The sequence below is a fragment of the Ptychodera flava genome, chromosome 18 (assembly GCF_041260155.1).
Source record: "Ptychodera flava strain L36383 chromosome 18, AS_Pfla_20210202, whole genome shotgun sequence".
NCBI classification, from domain to species: Eukaryota; Metazoa; Hemichordata; class Enteropneusta; family Ptychoderidae; genus Ptychodera; species Ptychodera flava.
Window position 1 is genome coordinate 16,630,064 of NC_091945.1, and position 21,601 is coordinate 16,651,664.

General features: G+C 39.1%; 1 protein-coding gene and 1 long non-coding RNA gene across 6 annotated transcripts; one reads left to right on the forward strand and one right to left on the reverse strand.

Moving 5' to 3' along the window:
• The first annotated feature begins 3,917 nt into the window (after nucleotides 1-3,917).
• Nucleotides 3,918-10,829, forward strand: LOC139117006 (uncharacterized). 2 transcript variants are annotated; one of them, XR_011548432.1, is made up of 5 exons: nucleotides 3,918-4,162; nucleotides 4,944-5,170; nucleotides 7,832-7,893; nucleotides 8,520-8,628; nucleotides 10,340-10,829. It is a non-coding gene; the product is annotated as an uncharacterized lncRNA (long non-coding RNA). The 2 variants fall into 2 exon arrangements; XR_011548431.1 differs by having other exon boundaries at nucleotides 3,922-4,470.
• Nucleotides 10,830-13,209: 2,380 nt separating this feature from the next.
• LOC139117007 (uncharacterized) lies at nucleotides 13,210-21,256 on the reverse strand. 4 transcript variants are annotated; one of them, XR_011548433.1, is made up of 5 exons: nucleotides 19,566-20,115; nucleotides 18,873-19,099; nucleotides 16,151-16,212; nucleotides 15,391-15,525; nucleotides 13,210-13,701 (listed from the first exon to the last, which is right to left on the reverse strand). XR_011548433.1 is itself a non-coding variant. In XM_070679802.1 (5 exons), exons 2-4 carry the CDS (start codon nucleotides 19,065-19,067, stop codon nucleotides 15,459-15,461), a joined length of 324 nt encoding a protein of 107 aa, XP_070535903.1. In that variant the 5' UTR covers nucleotides 19,068-19,099; nucleotides 21,195-21,256; the 3' UTR covers nucleotides 13,211-13,701; nucleotides 15,415-15,458. The 4 variants fall into 4 exon arrangements, 3 of the variants coding, with proteins under 3 accessions (XP_070535903.1, XP_070535902.1, XP_070535900.1); XM_070679802.1 differs by lacking the exon at nucleotides 19,566-20,115 and adding an exon at nucleotides 21,195-21,256 and having other exon boundaries at nucleotides 13,211-13,701; nucleotides 15,415-15,525; XM_070679801.1 differs by having other exon boundaries at nucleotides 13,214-13,701; nucleotides 15,415-15,525; nucleotides 19,869-20,121.
• Nucleotides 21,257-21,601: the final 345 nt, after the last annotated feature.

The window sequence follows — 21,601 nt, forward strand, 5'->3', positions numbered from 1 at the left end:
AAACGGTCGCCGGAACTGCGCCTGTGCGAGTTTCTAGTTTACAAACAATGTATTTCGTCCACCACATCTAGATGCATCACGTCATCATATTTTCAAAATTTAAATTACACGATGTAGATTATGAAAGACATGTTTTAACTTTCATCAATCACCATCGTACCTTGGATACAGTGTTTACATTGATCGTATGGGTCCCATACGACCTTTGAGCGCAGTTCCGACGACTGTATCCCTTTAAATGGTAAAATTGCTGAAAAAGAAGAAAAGGCAAATTGGCATTTCTTGTCTTTGGAATTTTCTGGCAATTTTGATAATTTGATTGAGATCGAAATCGAAAATCGCGTGATCGTCTGCTGCTCTCACAGAGTTACATTTGAGTCGGAAGAGCGGGCAAACGGATTGTAAACTCTGTGTTCATCCGTTTTCTCCTGAATGTAGGTAAACGCCAAAACGCAGAATGCACAAGAATTTTTAAATGTGACACGTGAGTCCTAGTTTCAATAGACAAAGTAGAGAAAATCTGACTGAAATCGGATAAATATTCTTATAACTAGTGTGGTGAAAGAAGGAAAATGTAACGATGTACTCGTTTTATCGTAGTTTTGAGGGTATAGTAACTATACACAGTGCTGTAAGGCTCAGGAGATCTTTTGAGTAAACATCTTTAGGCATGCGAGTTTCCACGGGAGGTTACTACATCAGAAAAGATGTCTAAGGAACCGTTCAGTTTTTACGGCCGGGGGGGGGGCGGCAAAATCCAGGGGGGTCATCGTAATTTTGGAATCCGCAAAGGGGGGTGTCATCGCTTTTTCACTGGTAGGAAAGGGGGGGTCACCACATTTTCAAAAACATAATACCTACAATAAAGTTCACTTTATGCCATGGCCATGATCGACCCTCTTTACCGGCAGGCCGCCTTCGGCGGCCCACTACAATAAATATACTTTATGTATTACCCATGACCCTCTTAACGGGCAGACGCCTTTGGCGGCCCATTCCAATTAGGTTTACTTCATGCAATGGCCATGATCGACCCTCTTTACCTGCGGGCCACCTTTGGTGGCCCACTACAATAAAGTTGACTTTAAGTAATGGCCCATGACCCTCTGAGCCGGAGGGCTGCCTTTGGCGAACCACTCCAATAAAGTTTACTTTACACAGCTAGAAAACTACAGACAGATTTCAGGACATGCCTGTAACAGGGTCTGTGCAGTACCTGTAACAGGCCCTGAGAAACAACCTCTGTTACAGGACCTGAAAAACTGGTCAGATTTCAGGGCTGTGTGGACAGGTCTGATTCAGGTCTGGTAGTACAGGACTGTATACAGTGCGAAAATTTCTGACTGTATCCAGTACTGTGAACACAGCACTGAAACATGGATGTATGCACATGACTGTGCCCAGTGCTGAGTTCACAGGGCTGTTACAGGACCTGAAAATTCGCTAGATTTCAGACATGTATTCACAGGTCTGAATCAGAACCGGTAGAACATGACTGTATACAGAGCGAAAATTTCTGACTGTATCCAGTGCTGACTTTGACTTTGAGAGTGGACATTTCCAGTAGGTTTACATGATTTGTTTATTTGAAAATTACCAAGATATTTATCGAAATTCCAATCAATATGATGTTCGTTTTTTAACATTCTTCGGTTTGCCTGTACAGATAATGCAATCATGTTCAGTACAATGACCAATGTAAAAATAGATCATTTCATAAGGAACTCACAACATTCACATTTGCACTCATCACACATTTTCAATGTTAAAAAACATCGACCATCAAAGGTATGGGGAACAATAATAAATATTTATTAAAATGTTGCAAATTACAAACTATAATCAAATTAACATCAGACTGGTAGAACCTTTCCAGCTCAGTGACGCTGGCGGCCAGACGCGTTCTCCAAACACTGTATGACCTGAAAAAACCGTGGTGGCGTGGGTTTTCTTCTCTGATGAACTTGAGAATGAAATGGAAAATATTATGCAAACTACCAACAAAGGAAGGTCACATTGCTTCATGCATAATTGTAGAGATACCTAAAGGTAATAATCAGTGGTTATTACTATATGAACATGATGCGAAAGTTTATATACATTTATTAATTTTATGGAATTTCCTGTTTAAAGATGGACAATCGTTGAAATTGAAAGTAATGTCATTTCTCTAAATCGTTGTAATTATTATCAAAATGTGTAATAAAATATAGGGGTTGCCTTGTTTGTGAGATTCAAGACTATGAATTTTAACATTTATGAGAAAAAATGCCGAGTCAGCATTTTTTTTACTGATGCATTTTCCATGGACGAAATTCGATGCCGTTTGTCTCAAAATCAAGCGCGGTGATAGTATCATTTTTATTTGATGACAATTAATCTTTTTTTGACTGACTTTGTACAAATTTCATGAAAATGACAATAGTAGAAGTTGCTTTTCCAACAATTTTCAATGTAATCCTATGGAAAGGGACAAATTCCATGCGCGCGTAAGGAACATGCATCCTTAGCTAATGTCTTTTAAAATACATTTTCTATAAACCCGACCGCAAGGTATGCCTTCATCAACTCCCACTTGGTAACATTTTTAAACACATTTTTTAATGCCAACGGTCGATATTTGACGGCGACTGCGTGCGGATCACGAGATATCAATAAAAACATGTCATTTCCCGAGCGTATTTTTCACATCCCGAAGTTTTACGATCGTTTCTGATTATGATCCGAAATCCCCCGAAGGTTTGTTGTGATGCTGATTGACGATATTCTAGGGAGTCCATAATAAGTTCGAACGACGCAATTTTACCTCCCACTGCGAAGACTTTATGCTTCACTTTCACTTTCAGGTAAGTTTTTTTTAAAACTTCTCCTTAGTATTGTCGTTTTCATTATTCTCAGTCAGTTCGATTATATTTTTAACCAATACCACATAGATATTAGTTTTTACGTGTAAAATATTAGCCACCCCTGATGACTACATTTTGTCGTCTGCCACACAGTTATGCGTGGTTCGATACGCGGCGGCCGCTATGTATCAACCGCACCACGGTCCCTCCACGGACCGTGACCGCACGTATCTGTGCAACACCTATGAGAATTCTGGTGGAATCAGCAAACTTTGTCTTCCGGTTTTTTTTTCTCTGAGTCAGTAAGACTCGGCTTTGCCCACGGGGCATGACCGATCACCGACGCGAGTGGTACTGTGGCGTACAGCAGCGTTAGCATAGACTCTTGCTGCGAATCCGTACTACGTAGCCTTTGCCACTTGGGTAGCTTGGTCATTGGAGTGGCTACTCCCCACTCCCAAAAGAATATGTCAAGGGGTGGCAGGGCTCGTTTTCGCAGCAACGTAGACTCGTAGTGCCGAACGTTCCATGTTCGGAAGCTGAATTTAGGTTAGCTCTGCATGGCAGGGATGTGTATTACCGGCGTTACACGGCCTCCCACCACAGGCCGTAGAACGCCGGTAACACTCAGCCCTGCCATGCACAGCTAAATTTAGTTGGGCCACTGGAATTCAAATTTTACTTTTTGAGGACACGTTCTTATCGATTTCCCAGACGTATTTCATACGTGCTTGCTTCATTTTAAGTAATTTTCACTGAAACTGTAAATGGAATCACTGCCACTGGTCTTGGGTTCATAGTTGTGCTGGTTTGTCCGGTTTCCGCGTCTTGTAGCCTACGTGTACGGTAAATTGCGCCACAGGTTATCGTAACGTTGCTTGGATAGTCGTTCGAGGCGGGCGGCCGCAGGTCGCCGTTATACTTGGAAAAAAGAGACGGCGACCTGCGGCCGCCCGCCTCGAACGACTATCCAAGCAACGTTACGATAACCTAGTACCTGTGGTTGCGCTACGTGCCGACAACTTTTCACTATCATTTCAGTTCTCATGTACAAAGCCGCCTACTCAAGACGAGCAAAAGAAAATTTTAAAAAAGTAATATATACTTGTATTTCATGTATCGTATTATGCAACTAAGCTCCGTAAGGAAATTTTATTGCTCTTTTATTGACATTTTTCTGAAAGAACGATCAATATTCATATGATATTGCTGCCTCCTTTGTGATGGCAAAATACGTCATATTGCACATGCGCATTCCCGAGCATCCTCTACGATGAAGGATCGACCCATGCAGGACATACCAGGACATACTACATGTAATTAGTAGTACTTCTCGCTCATGACTGTCAGAGTAATTCCCAAGCGCCCCGCACACACCCGTGGTCTCTGACCAGGAGCAGTGTCATTCCATTCGCTGGGGAACTAAAGTATGTCGTCAGCGGTCACGACTGCAGTGGCTTATGCTAGCTCCGAGTTAGCGTCCTGCGTCGCGTCATCGTCGTCCGTGCCGTGGCCCTGCGTGCGCGTACAGGTACCGGTCTGTGTGTTCCGGCAGACAAATAGACATTGATTTTTGACATAGAAATTGATTTTTGACTGTGTGATGTGACAGTGAAGGGACGAGGTAAGCCTATGCGTGAATCCACAGGGAACACACACGTCTATGTTTTTGTTGATGATATCGATGGTGGCTAACAAAATCAAGCAACACATCATTACTTCGGTGTTGTAACTAATAGTATTCCAGTGCTTTCTCCCAAATGGCATTGATTTATGTGGTTTGTCTATGTGACCCGGGAAGAGGAGGAGAAATGCTACTGTACTGTACCGTACTGGACTAAATTCTTACACCGGCCGGCCACGCCTCGTCCCTCCCACCATGGAAATATAACCCACACCACAGTCCTTTGGTCGAGGGACTGTGCCCACACATAATCACATTGTTCCCATGTACACGTGTGGCTTTGAAGTGCTCAGACCGAAGCTTCCTTCTATTTACAAATTACATAAGTTACATATCCTGCCACTGTCTTTGGGATTCATAACTATGGCATTATACTATAATGTTTTCATTTAAATTTTTCTAACACTTAACAGGTAAACATTGATTGTAATGACACGGACCATCCATGGATGCTTTCTGTGAAATTTGAATGAAGAATTTCCCTACCCACAGACATCTAGTCAGACATCAGAGGCAACTGGAATTGACTGCATTGGATGATGTACCGTCACCTACCAGCTCTAATACTCTTTCCCAGAAGTCATTATCTCCAGATATTTGCACCGATTGCGAGATTTATTCTAGCAGTGTGATAAATCCGGTAAGATGATTGTGGTACAGTAATATTTTCCACGTTAGAAGATATCAATCCACTTAAAGATAAATTATTTTGTCTCGCATTTTAATTTCATGAAGGAAACCTGCATAGTGAATAGCATACCTCACATGACTCATCAAAAAACACCTCATCAGTCATTTTCTTAGTTGGCCTGGACACATTATTTTATTTTTATTACTGAACTCTGTTTATTTGTAAGTTTTGAAATCAATTCCTGCAGTGCATTCTGTTTGGTTAGGCATGTCCCACTGTGCCTGTCAAACCCCAAAACTTGAACGCATTTCTTTCTGTTCATTGCATGCTCAAAGGGGATGGTGGCAGTGTCAGTGCAGTGCTAGACTCTTACGTCAGTTCCGCCTATAATCAATGGTTTTCAAATTTACCAAAATTATACATGTAGAAAATACAAATATACTATTTTATTTAAGGGGCAGTTGATTGTCTTAATTGGGCAATTTTTTCCTCTAAAAATCACTTTTCATAATAATTATATTGATATGTTGCAATGAGGATATTTATTACTGTATTAGACCTGAAAATTTTGATAAGTAGGTTTGGAGAAAAAAAAATGGACCAAAAATCACAAAAATTGCCCCCAAATGAAATGCATGTAACTGCAAACATTTGTCTTAATTTCAACATATTAGAAAGGTAACACACATTTCTGTCAATTTTGATTCAGAAATTTCAATTTTCAAATTTACATGTCGAACATATCTTTTAAAATAACCCGTTTAATGACATGATTTAGATATGATCAAATTATCATGTAATCTAAAAGAAATTTTGTATAGAACAAGCCAATCAAGAATGCTATTATTTCAACTATTTTTTCATACAGTTGTTACCTCGTTTTGATTAGGTACAATGTATATGGGAGCTGACAATGACATCATATTGTCACTATTTTTACTAAATTTGATAGATTTGTATGGAAGTGCAAGGATGTGAGGTCATGAAAATGGCTAATTCCAATCTTTCTTTCCCATTCTAACTGGAAAGGCTTTTTTGGGACCCATTTTTTTCTCAGAATTGGATTCAATTTTCAAACATTTTAGTCATGCTGTTTGCTTCGATTTTTCTGGATAGCTTTCTTAGGTATCATGACAAATTTATGATAGCAGGCATGAATTTTAACTTTGACAATAGTAAATATAGTTTTTTATATTCTTTTCAGAATTTCATGCAGTACACTACATCATTAGTTTGTTATGAATTTCATGATACTTTAAATTGTAAATACTAGAAATTTACCAAAAAGTGCATTCCATAGTTATCATGATTTGATAAGGGGCTTAAATGTTGAAATAATAATGAAAAAATGTAGTGTCCAGACGTACTAGTTTTCCACATTCGCTCCCAACTACCCATCTAGCCAAGATCACTTGGTTTGCCACTGATATCATGCTGAGATTATGCAACTGTTTTAATAAACCAGGCAATCATATATAATCATACTGCTAATAAACATAAGATCATATTCTTTGACTGCAGACTTCCATGCTATATCAGTTGCAAAGTCTCCTCCGTAGCCGGGATATCTCTGGTATCACAGATGCTTCCAGTGTTGCATAGATAGTAAGTCTGAGGCCAAAGGCTGAGGGTGCACTCTGACACTGAAGGCGGAACCTCGGTTATAGTACTAGTAGGAAGGTCAGACTCGAAAATCGCAGATGCTTCGAAAACCAACAAAAAAAAAAACATCCACCCACCCAAAAAAGACAGGCTGTTAGAAATATCATTGATACCTCAAATCTTTACTTTGGTTGCTACATTTAATTTGTAAATGCCTCAACTGAGCGATAATTCACTGACATCAGATTCTCTGCATTCATGTTGTCAATCTGCTGTGGTTGTCAAGCGTTGATGCCCAAAGGATTGTTTGTGTAGAGGGAAAAAATATTGGAACTGAAATCTTCAATTTTTGTATTTTTGGGTCAGTTTTTGCCATTTTTGGTCAAAATATTTGTTTCTCAAAAGTTACTCATCTGATAGTTTTTGATATTTGGTATACAGGTTCGTAGGCTTTATCTTAATGTAATATATTGAAATTATGATGAAATCATCAATGTTGTATTTTTTGCAGCTAATTTTGCCATTTCTGGTCAGGCCATCCTGAAATGAGCTATCAAAGATATCCACATTCTTCATCAATACATGTGTCACAAAAAGTTATTCTTTACATAACACAGCAGAGCTCTGTCAACTGTTGGGTCGCTTGTTTTTTCAAAACCGCTGGTCAGACAGCTTTAATATTTGGTTTACAGGTCCCTAGGATGACCTTAGTGAGATAATTTCATACAGTCAGGAAATACTTAATTTTGTATCCATGTCTATAGTAGCTTCAGGAACTTTGGCCCTATGTTTTGTTTTGTGGTATGCTGCGCATAATAATAAATTTCCTTACATGTGAAAACACATACGTATGATTGTAATTCTTGTAAGTTTTGTTAAGATCAATTACTTTACAGGACAAACATTCTGTAAAGACATACCACATTTGCCACTAGCTGTCCACTGTATGATATAGGTATATTTTTATATGGTTATATTGTTTGGGGTTGAAACAATGACAAATATACATTGAGATTGAAGCATTTCTGTTTGTGGTTTGCTTCATCTTCAAATTTGATCTTTATACAGCTAAGGAAGCAGGCTACTCTAAAAGATGATCTATCTACAGCAGAAGAGCTTGATGTGTGCAGGTTAGTTATAATATCAATAAAGTACTGTAACAGTAAGTTTGCTGTGTAGTGCAGTTTCCATAATATTCACTGGCACTTAGCACAGATAAATCACAGGTAAACTCTCAACAAGTGAATGTTATGTTTGGATATAAAATTTTGTTTGGTAAGAGTTGATGAATATAAAGTGATAATTGATTCCTCAATATTGCTGAGCAGTATGAGCAAATTTATGTGTCATTTGATGGCTTGAGCAAAGGAATCTGCTTGTTTTTTTTTTAGTTTGAGAAATTCGGCTAGGTGTTAAAGAGTAAGGCCATGTATTATTTTCTAATGAGAAGTAAAAAATTTAACCAGGTTTTACATGTCACACGGGGCCCCAGAGTAGTGCTTTTTTACTATTGGTGTAATACAATGTTTATTCTTTGTATTTGTGATGAGACGACTGCAATAAAATGCATCTATGTAATTAGAAGCCCTTGTGTGTGGTGTAAATAATAAAATCAAGTGGATTCAATGTGCAGAATTATTCATGAAATCTGAAAGACAGTGTGCCTGACAGGCTGTTTTGTAGTTTACATGTTAATTTCCAACAAACTTTGCGTGTGATAATTTCTGAAATTTTAAAGTTCTTCCTATTTGCACAGAGACTTTGGAGAAAAACAGGCCACTTTTTATGGAGGCATTAGTGAATCTGATGGAGGTGGTGTAATCCATTGTGGAGAGTATGCCCAATTTGCAGACAAGGATTGAAAGGTTGGATAACATTGATGTCCATTAGTGAGTCATTGCAAGTTATGTGTATGTAAAAATATATCCAAGAAATAATCTCTCCAAACAAGAGAAAAGAGTTAAATCACCAACTTGGAGATAAAAAAATCAGTGAAACACAAATGGTAAATAGTACTATCACCAGCTGCAAATATTTAGAGGGGCGGCTCAGTAGAGTACATGGATAATAATAGGTCGTGCAATAGGCCTTCAAAGGCAAATATTTTTTTGAAACCATCATACTTGTTGCCATTACTATCCCTATGTGCATTATAGGGCAAGGCATAGTCTTTCTCCAGGCAGAGTTCTTCATGCTTGCTTCCGATAATAGAGCATGCAACAGGAAACTCCAAGCCTGGCTAACAGGGCCAGCCCAAACGTCAATATTTCCTTTCTTTAATGTTTTAAGCTTAAAATTAAAAGCTCAAAATATTGACCTATATCTGCTTTGCAGTAGAAACCATAACCCCATTCCATAGCAGCCATGATACCTTATGTTGAGTGGTTGCTGTACGTATGTAAAGCACACCAGAGTAAAGTTCAACCCTCTAATAATGATGTATATGGTGAGAGGATATTACACTTGTAGCAATCTGCTCATTTAAATACTTTATTGTGTCTGCACAACATTTCATCCCCAAAAGTAGGATTTTCTTGGGTGCTACAGAGCAAACATTTTCAATGCAGAGTTATAATTAAGCAATGAAGCACACCCAGCGATGGTATACCACGAGATTTTGACCAGTTCTCGACATATATGCACGAGTGATAGCGAGTGCATATATGAAGTGAACTGGTCAAAATCGAGTGGTATACTGTCGCGGGGTGTGATTTATTGCTATTATATCATAACAGTATATTGAAATTCTGGCGTGGAACGTCAAAAATGGATTTTTGCTCAAGCTGAGAGCTCACACGTATGCCAGCCGTGGTATATCACCAATGTACCACGGTTCTTTTCGCATCTCGACAAATCAGATCGCTGTATTTGCGCCATCAATATACTGGTATGATATAATTGTATTTATCACATGATAAGTAACGTGTCTGAGTATGTGGAACTTGTGGTGGTTACCCCTATAGTTTGTTGCTTGCACTGGGAAATCATAAGATCTCCTGATGATTTTACCAGTGCAAGAAATAGACTGTATAGGTAGCACCACAGGTTCCACACCCAAATATATCTCTACCCTACAGAACATATTGAGCACTATGCATTGCCTGAATTAACACCTAACTACCGTTTGTTAACTATTGCTAAATTTGGTTAACATTTTTGTTCAGTTTATCAACTGCACTTTCTAGTTCTAGTGACTGAATAGATGTCCTTTTCAGTACAGCTCATATATGTCTGAGATGCATTGTTATTGTTCACTTATGAATTTTACTAGACTAAAATTCATTTGTCAATTCATGTGATATACTTACATTATACAGGCTGTGTTTATAAGATGAATATTTTGACTGGCTTTGGGCAACAGAACAAGCAACACCACTTGATACAAAAATAAACTACTATAAACACACCAAAAGTTACATCTACTGCCCTTTAATCCTTTCACCACCATGGTTTGTCCCAAATCCATTGTTTTCTATGATAAAGTGGGACCTCTATACAGGGAACTGGGGGTGGAAGGGTTAAGGCCATTTGATTGTCATACTGATGTAACAGGAATTTTGTGTACTTTCATTTCAGGATCTGTATGGAATACTTCTAAGTCTTCAAGATAGAAGATGACAGCTGGTGTCTCTTGAAAGCCTTTCACCCAATACACAAATATGACAAATTTGGTTTGCTCTATATTTAGATTGTGTGGTTGCAAACTGGTAGCAGCATCCACATTTCTGGAGGGTGCTTCATTTCACCACTGTTGTGAAAAGACAATTTGGAAAATGGACCATCAATATTTTCCAATATGACACAAGTTATCCGTACTATCGCTTGAATAATTTCATATTGTAGTGACACATTGGAATGCCTTGACTGCATATAGCAGAAGATAACTGATACAGACTCTTTTGGACAGTTGATGAAGGTGTATTTGATGAGGTTAGAATGACCAGTGTTTAAAAAGACTGACAATATGATGCAATCCAGAAAGTTTATACAAGTAAACGTAGCACCAGTTTCATGTAAATACTTGTAAGTGTATTTCTGTCTGAATAAAATTTCTACTGGGAATATATCTGTGTCGTTTGGTTTTTGGCTGATTAAAAGTATTCAGGCTTTTTTCGACATCTTTAGTGAAAACATGTTAATTCCTGTTTAAAAACAATAAGAGCACTAAGCATTCTGTGTACAACTCAAGTCATAATAACCACAGCATTTTCAGACTCTGTTATACCACTGTGCAACAACACCGTATACAGTCCTGTGGATACAGATGCTGTGATGGGCAAAAATTTCAGACCCTGCCACAGAGCTGTGTACACAGCACTGTATACAGTCCTGTGGGTACAGGTGCTGTGACAGGCAGAAATTTCAGGCCCTGTTACACTACTGTGCACACAGCACTGTATACAGTCCTGTGGGTACAGGTACTGTGACAGGCAGAAATTTCAACACCTGTTACACTACTGTGCACACAGCACTGTATACAGTCCTGTGGGTACAGGTGCTGTGACAGGCAGAAATTTCAGGCCCTGTTACACTACTGTGCACACAGCACTGTATACAGTCCTGTGGGTACAGGTACTGTGACAGGCAGAAATTTCAGGTCCTGTTACACCACTGTGCACACAACACTGTATACAGTCCTGTTTATCAGATACTGTGACAGGCAGAAATTTCAGACCGTGCCACAGCACTGTGCACACAGCACTGTATACAGACCTGTACATCAGCCCCTGACACAGCAATGGGACGTCTTTGCTGACACAGTCCTGTGCCACAGGGTTGTGTCAGGGCCTGTGCAGGGCCTGTCACAGGGGCGAAATTTTTTTGCTGTGTATACAATGTCCATTGACATAAGTTGTCTATGGAAATGAAGTTAAAAATTGCCTTACAGTCGTCCTAATTAACAGTCGTTTGGGTGGATGTGGCTGAGAAGTTTTATGCACTGGAATCTCTGCTGCACGAATAAAGTGCGCCGCGTACCGGAGTTCAAATCCAAACCGTGCGGGTAAATTTGATATGTGGGTTTTGGTACTTTTTCAACCGGGGTGGGGGGGGGGTCATCAAATTGTTTTCGTCTGACAAAGGGGGGTCATCATTTTTTCACGAAAAATGCAGGGGGGTCTATATTTTTTTGGACACCGGCGACAAGATTTTGCCGCCCCCCCCAGGCCGTAAAAACTGAACGGTCCCTAATGTTTACTTTCAACTAATTTAGCTCTCAGAAATTGCCATTCTCTACTCGTGTCTGGATTTGACTGTAAAAGAGGAATCAGCTGTTATGCATGGCCTGATACAGCTCTCACAATCGGGCAGAAATCTACAAAAGGTGATTATTTATTCAATATTCAAAATAAGGGCCCATGACAACGAACTTTGGGTCACGGTACCAATCCTGTAATATGCCCGCAATTTTCGTTACAATTACATAGGCAGAAAACAGCGAACTCTGATAAATTAACTCAGATTTATGAAAATAGACATCCCTATAATTTCTGAACCAAATAAAATTTTGTAAAGCAATGCCAATTTGTTCGCATCTGCCCTCCCATAACACGGATGTGAACCCCATCCCAGCCCGCCGCATGGCGTTTTGCTATCCTACTGCATTGCAACCCTGACCCCTAGTGCCCCACATTGAACTTAAATGGGACTTTGTATCGAAAACCCGTAACTTGATGAGCACAGTACACAGCAAAAAAAAAATTTCGCCCCTGTGACAGGCCTGCACAGGCCCTGACACAACCCTGTGGCACAGGACTGTGTCAGCAAAGACGTCCCATTGCTGTGTCAGGGGCTGATGTACAGGTCTGTATACAGTGCTGTGTGCACAGTGCTGTGGCAGGGTCTGAAATTTCTGCCTGTCACAGTATCTGATAAACAGGACTGTATACAGTGTTGTGTGCACAGTGGTGTAACAGGACCTGAAATTTCTGCCTGTCACAGTACCTGTACCCACAGGACTGTATACAGTGCTGTGTGCACAGTAGTGTAACAGGGCCTGAAATTTCTGCCTGTCACAGCACCTGTACCCACAGGACTGTATACAGTGCTGTGTGCACAGTAGTGTAACAGGTGTTGAAATTTCTGCCTGTCACAGTACCTGTACCCACAGGACTGTATACAGTGCTGTGTGCACAGTAGTGTAACAGGGCCTGAAATTTCTGCCTGTCACAGCACCTGTACCCACAGGACTGTATACAGTGCTGTGTACACAGCTCTGTGGCAGGGTCTGAAATTTTTGCCCATCACAGCATCTGTATCCACAGGACTGTATACCGTGTTGTTTGCACAGTGGTATAACAGAGTCTGAAAATGCTGTGGTTATTATGACTTGAGTTGTACACAGAATGCTTAGTGCTCTTATTGTTTTTAAACAGGAATTAACATGTTTTCACTAAAGATGTCGAAAAAAGCCTGAATACTTTTAATCAGCCAAAAACCAAACGACACAGATATATTCCCAGTAGAAATTTTATTCAGACAGAAATACACTTACAAGTATTTACATGAAACTGGTGCTAGTTTACTTGTATAAACTTTCTGGATTGCATCATATTGTCAGTCTTATTAAACACTGGTCATTCTAACCTCATCAAATACACCTTCATCAACTGTCCAAAAGAGTCTGTATCAGTTATCTTCTGCTATATGCAGTCAAGGCATTCCAATGTGTCACTACAATATGAAATTATTCAAGCGATAGTACGGATAACTTGTGTCATATTGGAAAATATTGATGGTCCATTTTCCAAATTGTCTTTTCACAACAGTGGTGAAATGAAGCACCCTCCAGAAATGTGGATGCTGCTACCAGTTTGCAACCACACAATCTAAATATAGAGCAACCAAATTTGTCATATTTGTGTATTGGGTGAAAGGCTTTCAAGAGACACCAGCTGTCATCTTCTATCTTGAAGACTTAGAAGTATTCCATACAGATCCTGAAATGAAAGTACACAAAATTCCTGTTACATCAGTATGACAATCAAATGGCCTTAACCCTTCCACCCCCAGTTCCCTGTATAGAGGTCCCACTTTATCATAGAAAACAATGGATTTGGGACAAACCATGGTGGTGAAAGGATTAAAGGGCAGTAGATGTAACTTTTGGTGTGTTTATAGTAGTTTTATTTTTGTATCAAGTGGTGTTGCTTGTTCTGTTGCCCAAAGCCAGTCAAAATATTCATCTTATAAACACAGCCTGTATAATGTAAGTATATCACATGAATTGACAAATGAATTTTAGTCTAGTAAAATTCATAAGTGAACAATAACAATGCATCTCAGACATATATGAGCTGTACTGAAAAGGACATCTATTCAGTCACTAGAACTAGAAAGTGCAGTTGACAAACTGAACAAAAATGTTAACCAAATTTAGCAATAGTTAACAAACGGTAGTTAGGTGTTAATTCAGGCAATGCATAGTGCTCAATATGTTTCTGTAGGGTAGAGATATATTTGGGTGTGGAACCTGTGGTGCTACCTATACAGTCTATTTCTTGCACTGGTAAAATCATCAGGAGATCTTATGATTTCCCAGTGCAAGCAACAAACTATAGGGGTAACCACCACAAGTTCCACATACTCAGACACGTTACTTATCATGTGATAAATACAATTATATCATACCAGTATATTGATGGCGCAAATACAGCGATCTGATTTGTCGAGATGCGAAAAGAACCGTGGTACATTGGTGATATACCACGGCTGGCATACGTGTGAGCTCTCAGCTTGAGCAAAAATCCATTTTTGACGTTCCACGCCAGAATTTCAATATACTGTTATGATATAATAGCAATAAATCACACCCCGCGACAGTATACCACTCGATTTTGACCAGTTCACTTCATATATGCACTCGCTATCACTCGTGCATATATGTCGAGAACTGGTCAAAATCTCGTGGTATACCATCGCTGGGTGTGCTTCATTGCTTAATTATAACTCTGCATTGAAAATGTTTGCTCTGTAGCACCCAAGAAAATCCTACTTTTGGGGATGAATGTTGTGCAGACACAATAAAGTATTTAAATGAGCAGATTGCTACAAGTGTAATATCCTCTCACCATATACATCATTATTAGAGGGTTGAACTTTACTCTGGTGTGCTTTACATACGTACAGCAACCACTCAACATAAGGTATCATGGCTGCTATGGAATGGGGTTATGGTTTCTACTGCAAAGCAGATATAGGTCAATATTTTGAGCTTTTAATTTTAAGCTTAAAACATTAAAAGAAAGGAAATATTGACGTTTGGGCTGGCCCTGTTAGCCAGGCTTGGAGTTTCCTGTTGCATGCTCTATTATCGGAAGCAAGCATGAAGAACTCTGCCTGGAGAAAGACTATGCCTTGCCCTATAATGCACATAGGGATAGTAATGGCAACAAGTATGATGGTTTCAAAAAAATATTTGCCTTTGAAGGCCTATTGCACGACCTATTATTATCCATGTACTCTACTGAGCCGCCCCTCTAAATATTTGCAGCTGGTGATAGTACTATTTACCATTTGTGTTTCACTGATTTTTTTATCTCCAAGTTGGTGATTTAACTCTTTTCTCTTGTTTGGAGAGATTATTTCTTGGATATATTTTTACATACACATAACTTGCAATGACTCACTAATGGACATCAATGTTATCCAACCTTTCAATCCTTGTCTGCAAATTGGGCATACTCTCCACAATGGATTACACACCACCTCCATCAGATTCACTAATGCCTCCATAAAAAGTGGCCTGTTTTTCTCCAAAGTCTCTGTGCAAATAGGAAGAACTTTAAAATTTCAGAAATTATCACACGCAAAGTTTGTTGGAAATTAACATGTAAACTACAAAACAGCCTGTCAGGCACACTGTCTTTCAGATTTCATGAATAATTCTGCACATTGAATCCACTTGATTTTATTATTTACACCACACACAAGGGCTTCTAATTACATAGATGCATTTTATTGCAGTCGTCTCATCACAAATACAAAGAATAAACATTGTATTACACCAATAGTAAAAAAGCACTACTCTGGGGCCCCGTGTGACATGTAAAACCTGGTTAAATTTTTTACTTCTCATTAGAAATAATACATGGCCTTACTCTTTAACACCTAGCCGAATTTCTCAAACTAAAAAAAAAACAAGCAGATTCCTTTGCTCAAGCCATCAAATGACACATAAATTTGCTCATACTGCTCAGCAATATTGAGGAATCAATTATCACTTTATATTCATCAACTCTTACCAAACAAAATTTTATATCCAAACATAACATTCACTTGTTGAGAGTTTACCTGTGATTTATCTGTGCTAAGTGCCAGTGAATATTATGGAAACTGCACTACACAGCAAACTTACTGTTACAGTACTTTATTGATATTATAACTAACCTGCACACATCAAGCTCTTCTGCTGTAGATAGATCATCTTTTAGAGTAGCCTGCTTCCTTAGCTGTATAAAGATCAAATTTGAAGATGAAGCAAACCACAAACAGAAATGCTTCAATCTCAATGTATATTTGTCATTGTTTCAACCCCAAACAATATAACCATATAAATATATATACCTATATCATACAGTGGACAGCTAGTGGCAAATGTGGTATGTCTTTACAGAATGTTTGTCCTGTAAAGTAATTGATCTTAACAAAACTTACAAGAATTACAATCATACGTATGTGTTTTCACATGTAAGGAAATTTATTATTATGCGCAGCATACCACAAAACAAAACATAGGGCCAAAGTTCCTGAAGCTACTATAGACATGGATACAAAATTAAGTATTTCCTGACTGTATGAAATTATCTCACTAAGGTCATCCTAGGGACCTGTAAACCAAATATTAAAGCTGTCTGACCAGCGGTTTTGAAAAAACAAGCGACCCAACAGTTGACAGAGCTCTGCTGTGTTATGTAAAGAATAACTTTTTGTGACACATGTATTGATGAAGAATGTGGATATCTTTGATAGCTCATTTCAGGATGGCCTGACCAGAAATGGCAAAATTAGCTGCAAAAAATACAACATTGATGATTTCATCATAATTTCAATATATTACATTAAGATAAAGCCTACGAACCTGTATACCAAATATCAAAAACTATCAGATGAGTAACTTTTGAGAAACAAATATTTTGACCAAAAATGGCAAAAACTGACCCAAAATACAAAAATTGAAGATTTCAGTTCCAATATTTTTTTCCCTCTACACAAACAATCTTTGGGCATCAACGCTTGACAACCACAGCAGATTGACAACATGAATGCAGAGAATCTGATGTCAGTGAATTATCGCTCAGTTGAGGCATTTACAAATTAAATGTAGCAACCAAAGTAAAGATTTGAGGTATCAATGATATTTCTAACAGCCTGTCTTTTTTGGGTGGGTGGATGTTTTTTTTTGTTGGTTTTCGAAGCATCTGCGATTTTCGAGTCTGACCTTCCTACTAGTACTATAACCGAGGTTCCGCCTTCAGTGTCAGAGTGCACCCTCAGCCTTTGGCCTCAGACTTACTATCTATGCAACACTGGAAGCATCTGTGATACCAGAGATATCCCGGCTACGGAGGAGACTTTGCAACTGATATAGCATGGAAGTCTGCAGTCAAAGAATATGATCTTATGTTTATTAGCAGTATGATTATATATGATTGCCTGGTTTATTAAAACAGTTGCATAATCTCAGCATGATATCAGTGGCAAACCAAGTGATCTTGGCTAGATGGGTAGTTGGGAGCGAATGTGGAAAACTAGTACGTCTGGACACTACATTTTTTCATTATTATTTCAACATTTAAGCCCCTTATCAAATCATGATAACTATGGAATGCACTTTTTGGTAAATTTCTAGTATTTACAATTTAAAGTATCATGAAATTCATAACAAACTAATGATGTAGTGTACTGCATGAAATTCTGAAAAGAATATAAAAAACTATATTTACTATTGTCAAAGTTAAAATTCATGCCTGCTATCATAAATTTGTCATGATACCTAAGAAAGCTATCCAGAAAAATCGAAGCAAACAGCATGACTAAAATGTTTGAAAATTGAATCCAATTCTGAGAAAAAAATGGGTCCCAAAAAAGCCTTTCCAGTTAGAATGGGAAAGAAAGATTGGAATTAGCCATTTTCATGACCTCACATCCTTGCACTTCCATACAAATCTATCAAATTTAGTAAAAATAGTGACAATATGATGTCATTGTCAGCTCCCATATACATTGTACCTAATCAAAACGAGGTAACAACTGTATGAAAAAATAGTTGAAATAATAGCATTCTTGATTGGCTTGTTCTATACAAAATTTCTTTTAGATTACATGATAATTTGATCATATCTAAATCATGTCATTAAACGGGTTATTTTAAAAGATATGTTCGACATGTAAATTTGAAAATTGAAATTTCTGAATCAAAATTGACAGAAATGTGTGTTACCTTTCTAATATGTTGAAATTAAGACAAATGTTTGCAGTTACATGCATTTCATTTGGGGGCAATTTTTGTGATTTTTGGTCCATTTTTTTTTTTCTCCAAACCTACTTATCAAAATTTTCAGGTCTAATACAGTAATAAATATCCTCATTGCAACATATCCATATAATTATTATGAAAAGTGATTTTTAGAGGAAAAAATTGCCAATTAAGACAATCAACTGCCCCTTAAATAAAATAGTATATTTGTATTTTCTACATGTATAATTTTGGTAAATTGAAAACCATTGATTATAGGCGGAACTGACGTAAGAGTCTAGCACTGCACTGACACTGCCACCATCCCCTTTGAGCATGCAATGAACAGAAAGAAATGCGTTCAAGTTTTGGGGTTTGACAGGCACAGTGGGACATGCCTAACCAAACAGAATGCACTGCAGGAATTGATTTCAAAACTTACAAATAAACAGAGTTCAGTTATAAAAATAAAATAATGTGTCCAGGTCAACTAAGAAAATGACTGATGAGGTGTTTTTTGATGAGTCATGTGAGGTATGCTATTCACTATGCAGGTTTCCTTCATGAAATTAAAATGCGAGACAAAATAATTTATCTTTAAGTGGATTGATATCTTCTAACGTGGAAAATATTACTGTACCACAATCATCTTACCGGATTTATCACACTGCTAGAATAAATCTCGCAATCGGTGCAAATATCTGGAGATAATGACTTCTGGGAAAGAGTATTAGAGCTGGTAGGTGACGGTACATCATCCAATGCAGTCAATTCCAGTTGCCTCTGATGTCTGACTAGATGTCTGTGGGTAGGGAAATTCTTCATGCAAATTTCACAGAAAGCATCCATGGATGGTCCGTGTCATTACAATCAATGTTTACCTGTTAAGTGTTAGAAAAATTTAAATGAAAACATTATAGTATAATGCCATAGTTATGAATCCCAAAGACAGTGGCAGGATATGTAACTTATGTAAATAGAAGGAAGCTTCGGTCTGAGCACTTCAAAGCCACACGTGTACATGGGAACAATGTGATTATGTGTGGGCACAGTCCCTCGACCAAAGGACTGTGGTGTGGGTTATATTTCCATGGTGGGAGGGACGAGGCGTGGCCGGCCGGTGTAAGAATTTAGTCCAGTACGGTACAGTACAGTAGCATTTCTCCTCCTCTTCCCGGGTCACATAGACAAACAACATAAATCAATGCCATTTGGGAGAAAGCACTGGAATACTATTAGTTACAACACCGAAGTAATGATGTGTTGCTTGATTTTGTTAGCCACCATCGATATCATCAACAAAAACATAGACGTGTGTGTTCCCTGTGGATTCACGCATAGGCTTACCTCGTCCCTTCACTGTCACATCACACAGTCAAAAATCAATTTCTATGTCAAAAATCAATGTCTATTTGTCTGCCGGAACACACAGACCGGTACCTGTACGCGCACGCAGGGCCACGGACGACGATGACGCGACGCAGGACGCTAACTCGGAGCTAGCATAAGCCACTGCAGTCGTGACCGCTGACGACATACTTTAGTTCCCCAGCGAATGGAATGACACTGCTCCTGGTCAGAGACCACGGGTGTGTGCGGGGCGCTTGGGAATTACTCTGACAGTCATGAGCGAGAAGTACTACTAATTACATGTAGTATGTCCTGGTATGTCCTGCATGGGTCGATCCTTCATCGTAGAGGATGCTCGGGAATGCGCATGTGCAATATGACGTATTTTGCCATCACAAAGGAGGCAGCAATATCATATGAATATTGATCGTTCTTTCAGAAAAATGTCAATAAAAGAGCAATAAAATTTCCTTACGGAGCTTAGTTGCATAATACGATACATGAAATACAAGTATATATTACTTTTTTAAAATTTTCTTTTGCTCGTCTTGAGTAGGCGGCTTTGTACATGAGAACTGAAATGATAGTGAAAAGTTGTCGGCACGTAGCGCAACCACAGGTACTAGGTTATCGTAACGTTGCTTGGATAGTCGTTCGAGGCGGGCGGCCGCAGGTCGCCGTCTCTTTTTTCCAAGTATAACGGCGACCTGCGGCCGCCCGCCTCGAACGACTATCCAAGCAACGTTACGATAACCTGTGCGCAATTTACCGTACACGTAGGCTACAAGACGCGGAAACCGGACAAACCAGCACAACTATGAACCCAAGACCAGTGGGAGTGATTCCATTTACAGTTTCAGTGAAAATTACTTAAAATGAAGCAAGCACGTATGAAATACGTCTGGGAAATCGATAAGAACGTGTCCTCAAAAAGTAAAAATTTGAATTCCAGTGGCCCAACTAAATTTAGCTGTGCATGGCAGGGCTGAGTGTTACCGGCGTTCTACGGCCTGTGGTGGGAGGCCGTGTAACGCCGGTAATACACATCCCTGCCATGCAGAGCTAACCTAAATTCAGCTTCCGAACATGGAACGTTCGGCACTACGAGTCTACGTTGCTGCGAAAACGAGCCCTGCCACCCCTTGACATATTCTTTTGGGAGTGGGGAGTAGCCACTCCAATGACCAAGCTACCCAAGTGGCAAAGGCTACGTAGTACGGATTCGCAGCAAGAGTCTATGCTAACGCTGCTGTACGCCACAGTACCACTCGCGTCGGTGATCGGTCATGCCCCGTGGGCAAAGCCGAGTCTTACTGACTCAGAGAAAAAAAAACCGGAAGACAAAGTTTGCTGATTCCACCAGAATTCTCATAGGTGACTTGCACAGATACGTGCGGTCACGGTCCCGTGGAGGGACCGTGGTGCGGTTGAAACATAGCGGCCGCCGCGTATCGAACCACGCATAACTGTGTGGCAGACGACAAAATGTAGTCATCAGGGGTGGCTAATATTTTACACGTAAAAACTAATATCTAGGCCCTATGTGGTATTGGTTAAAAATATAATCGAACTGACTGAGAATAATGAAAACGACAATACTAAGGAGAAGTTTTAAAAAAAACTTACCTGAAAGTGAAAGTGAAGCATAAAGTCTTCGCAGTGGGAGGTAAAATTGCGTCGTTCGAACTTATTATGGACTCCCTAGAATATCGTCAATCAGCATCACAACAAACCTTCGGGGGATTTCGGATCATAATCAGAAACGATCGTAAAACTTCGGGATGTGAAAAATACGCTCGGGAAATGACATGTTTTTATTGATATCTCGTGATCCGCACGCAGTCGCCGTCAAATATCGACCGTTGGCATTAAAAAAATGTGTTTAAAAATGTTACCAAGTGGGAGTTGATGAAGGCATACCTTGCGGTCGGGTTTATAGAAAATGTATTTTAAAACACATTACTAAGGATGCATGTTCCTTACGCGCGCACGGAATTTGTCCCTTTCCATAGGATTACATTGAAAATTGTTGG

Excerpts from the sequence above, each read along its gene's own strand:
- LOC139117007 (XM_070679802.1), bottom strand. The coding sequence starts at position 19,067 with ATGGATGCTTTCTGTGAAATTTGCATGAAGAATTTCCCTACCCACAGA. Across the intron at positions 16,213-18,872 it reads CTAGCAGTGTGATAAATCCG|CTAAGGAAGCAGGCTACTCT; the intron begins GTAAGATGATTG and ends ATCTTTATACAG. Across the intron at positions 15,526-16,150 it reads GAAGAGCTTGATGTGTGCAG|AGACTTTGGAGAAAAACAGG; the intron begins GTTAGTTATAAT and ends CTATTTGCACAG.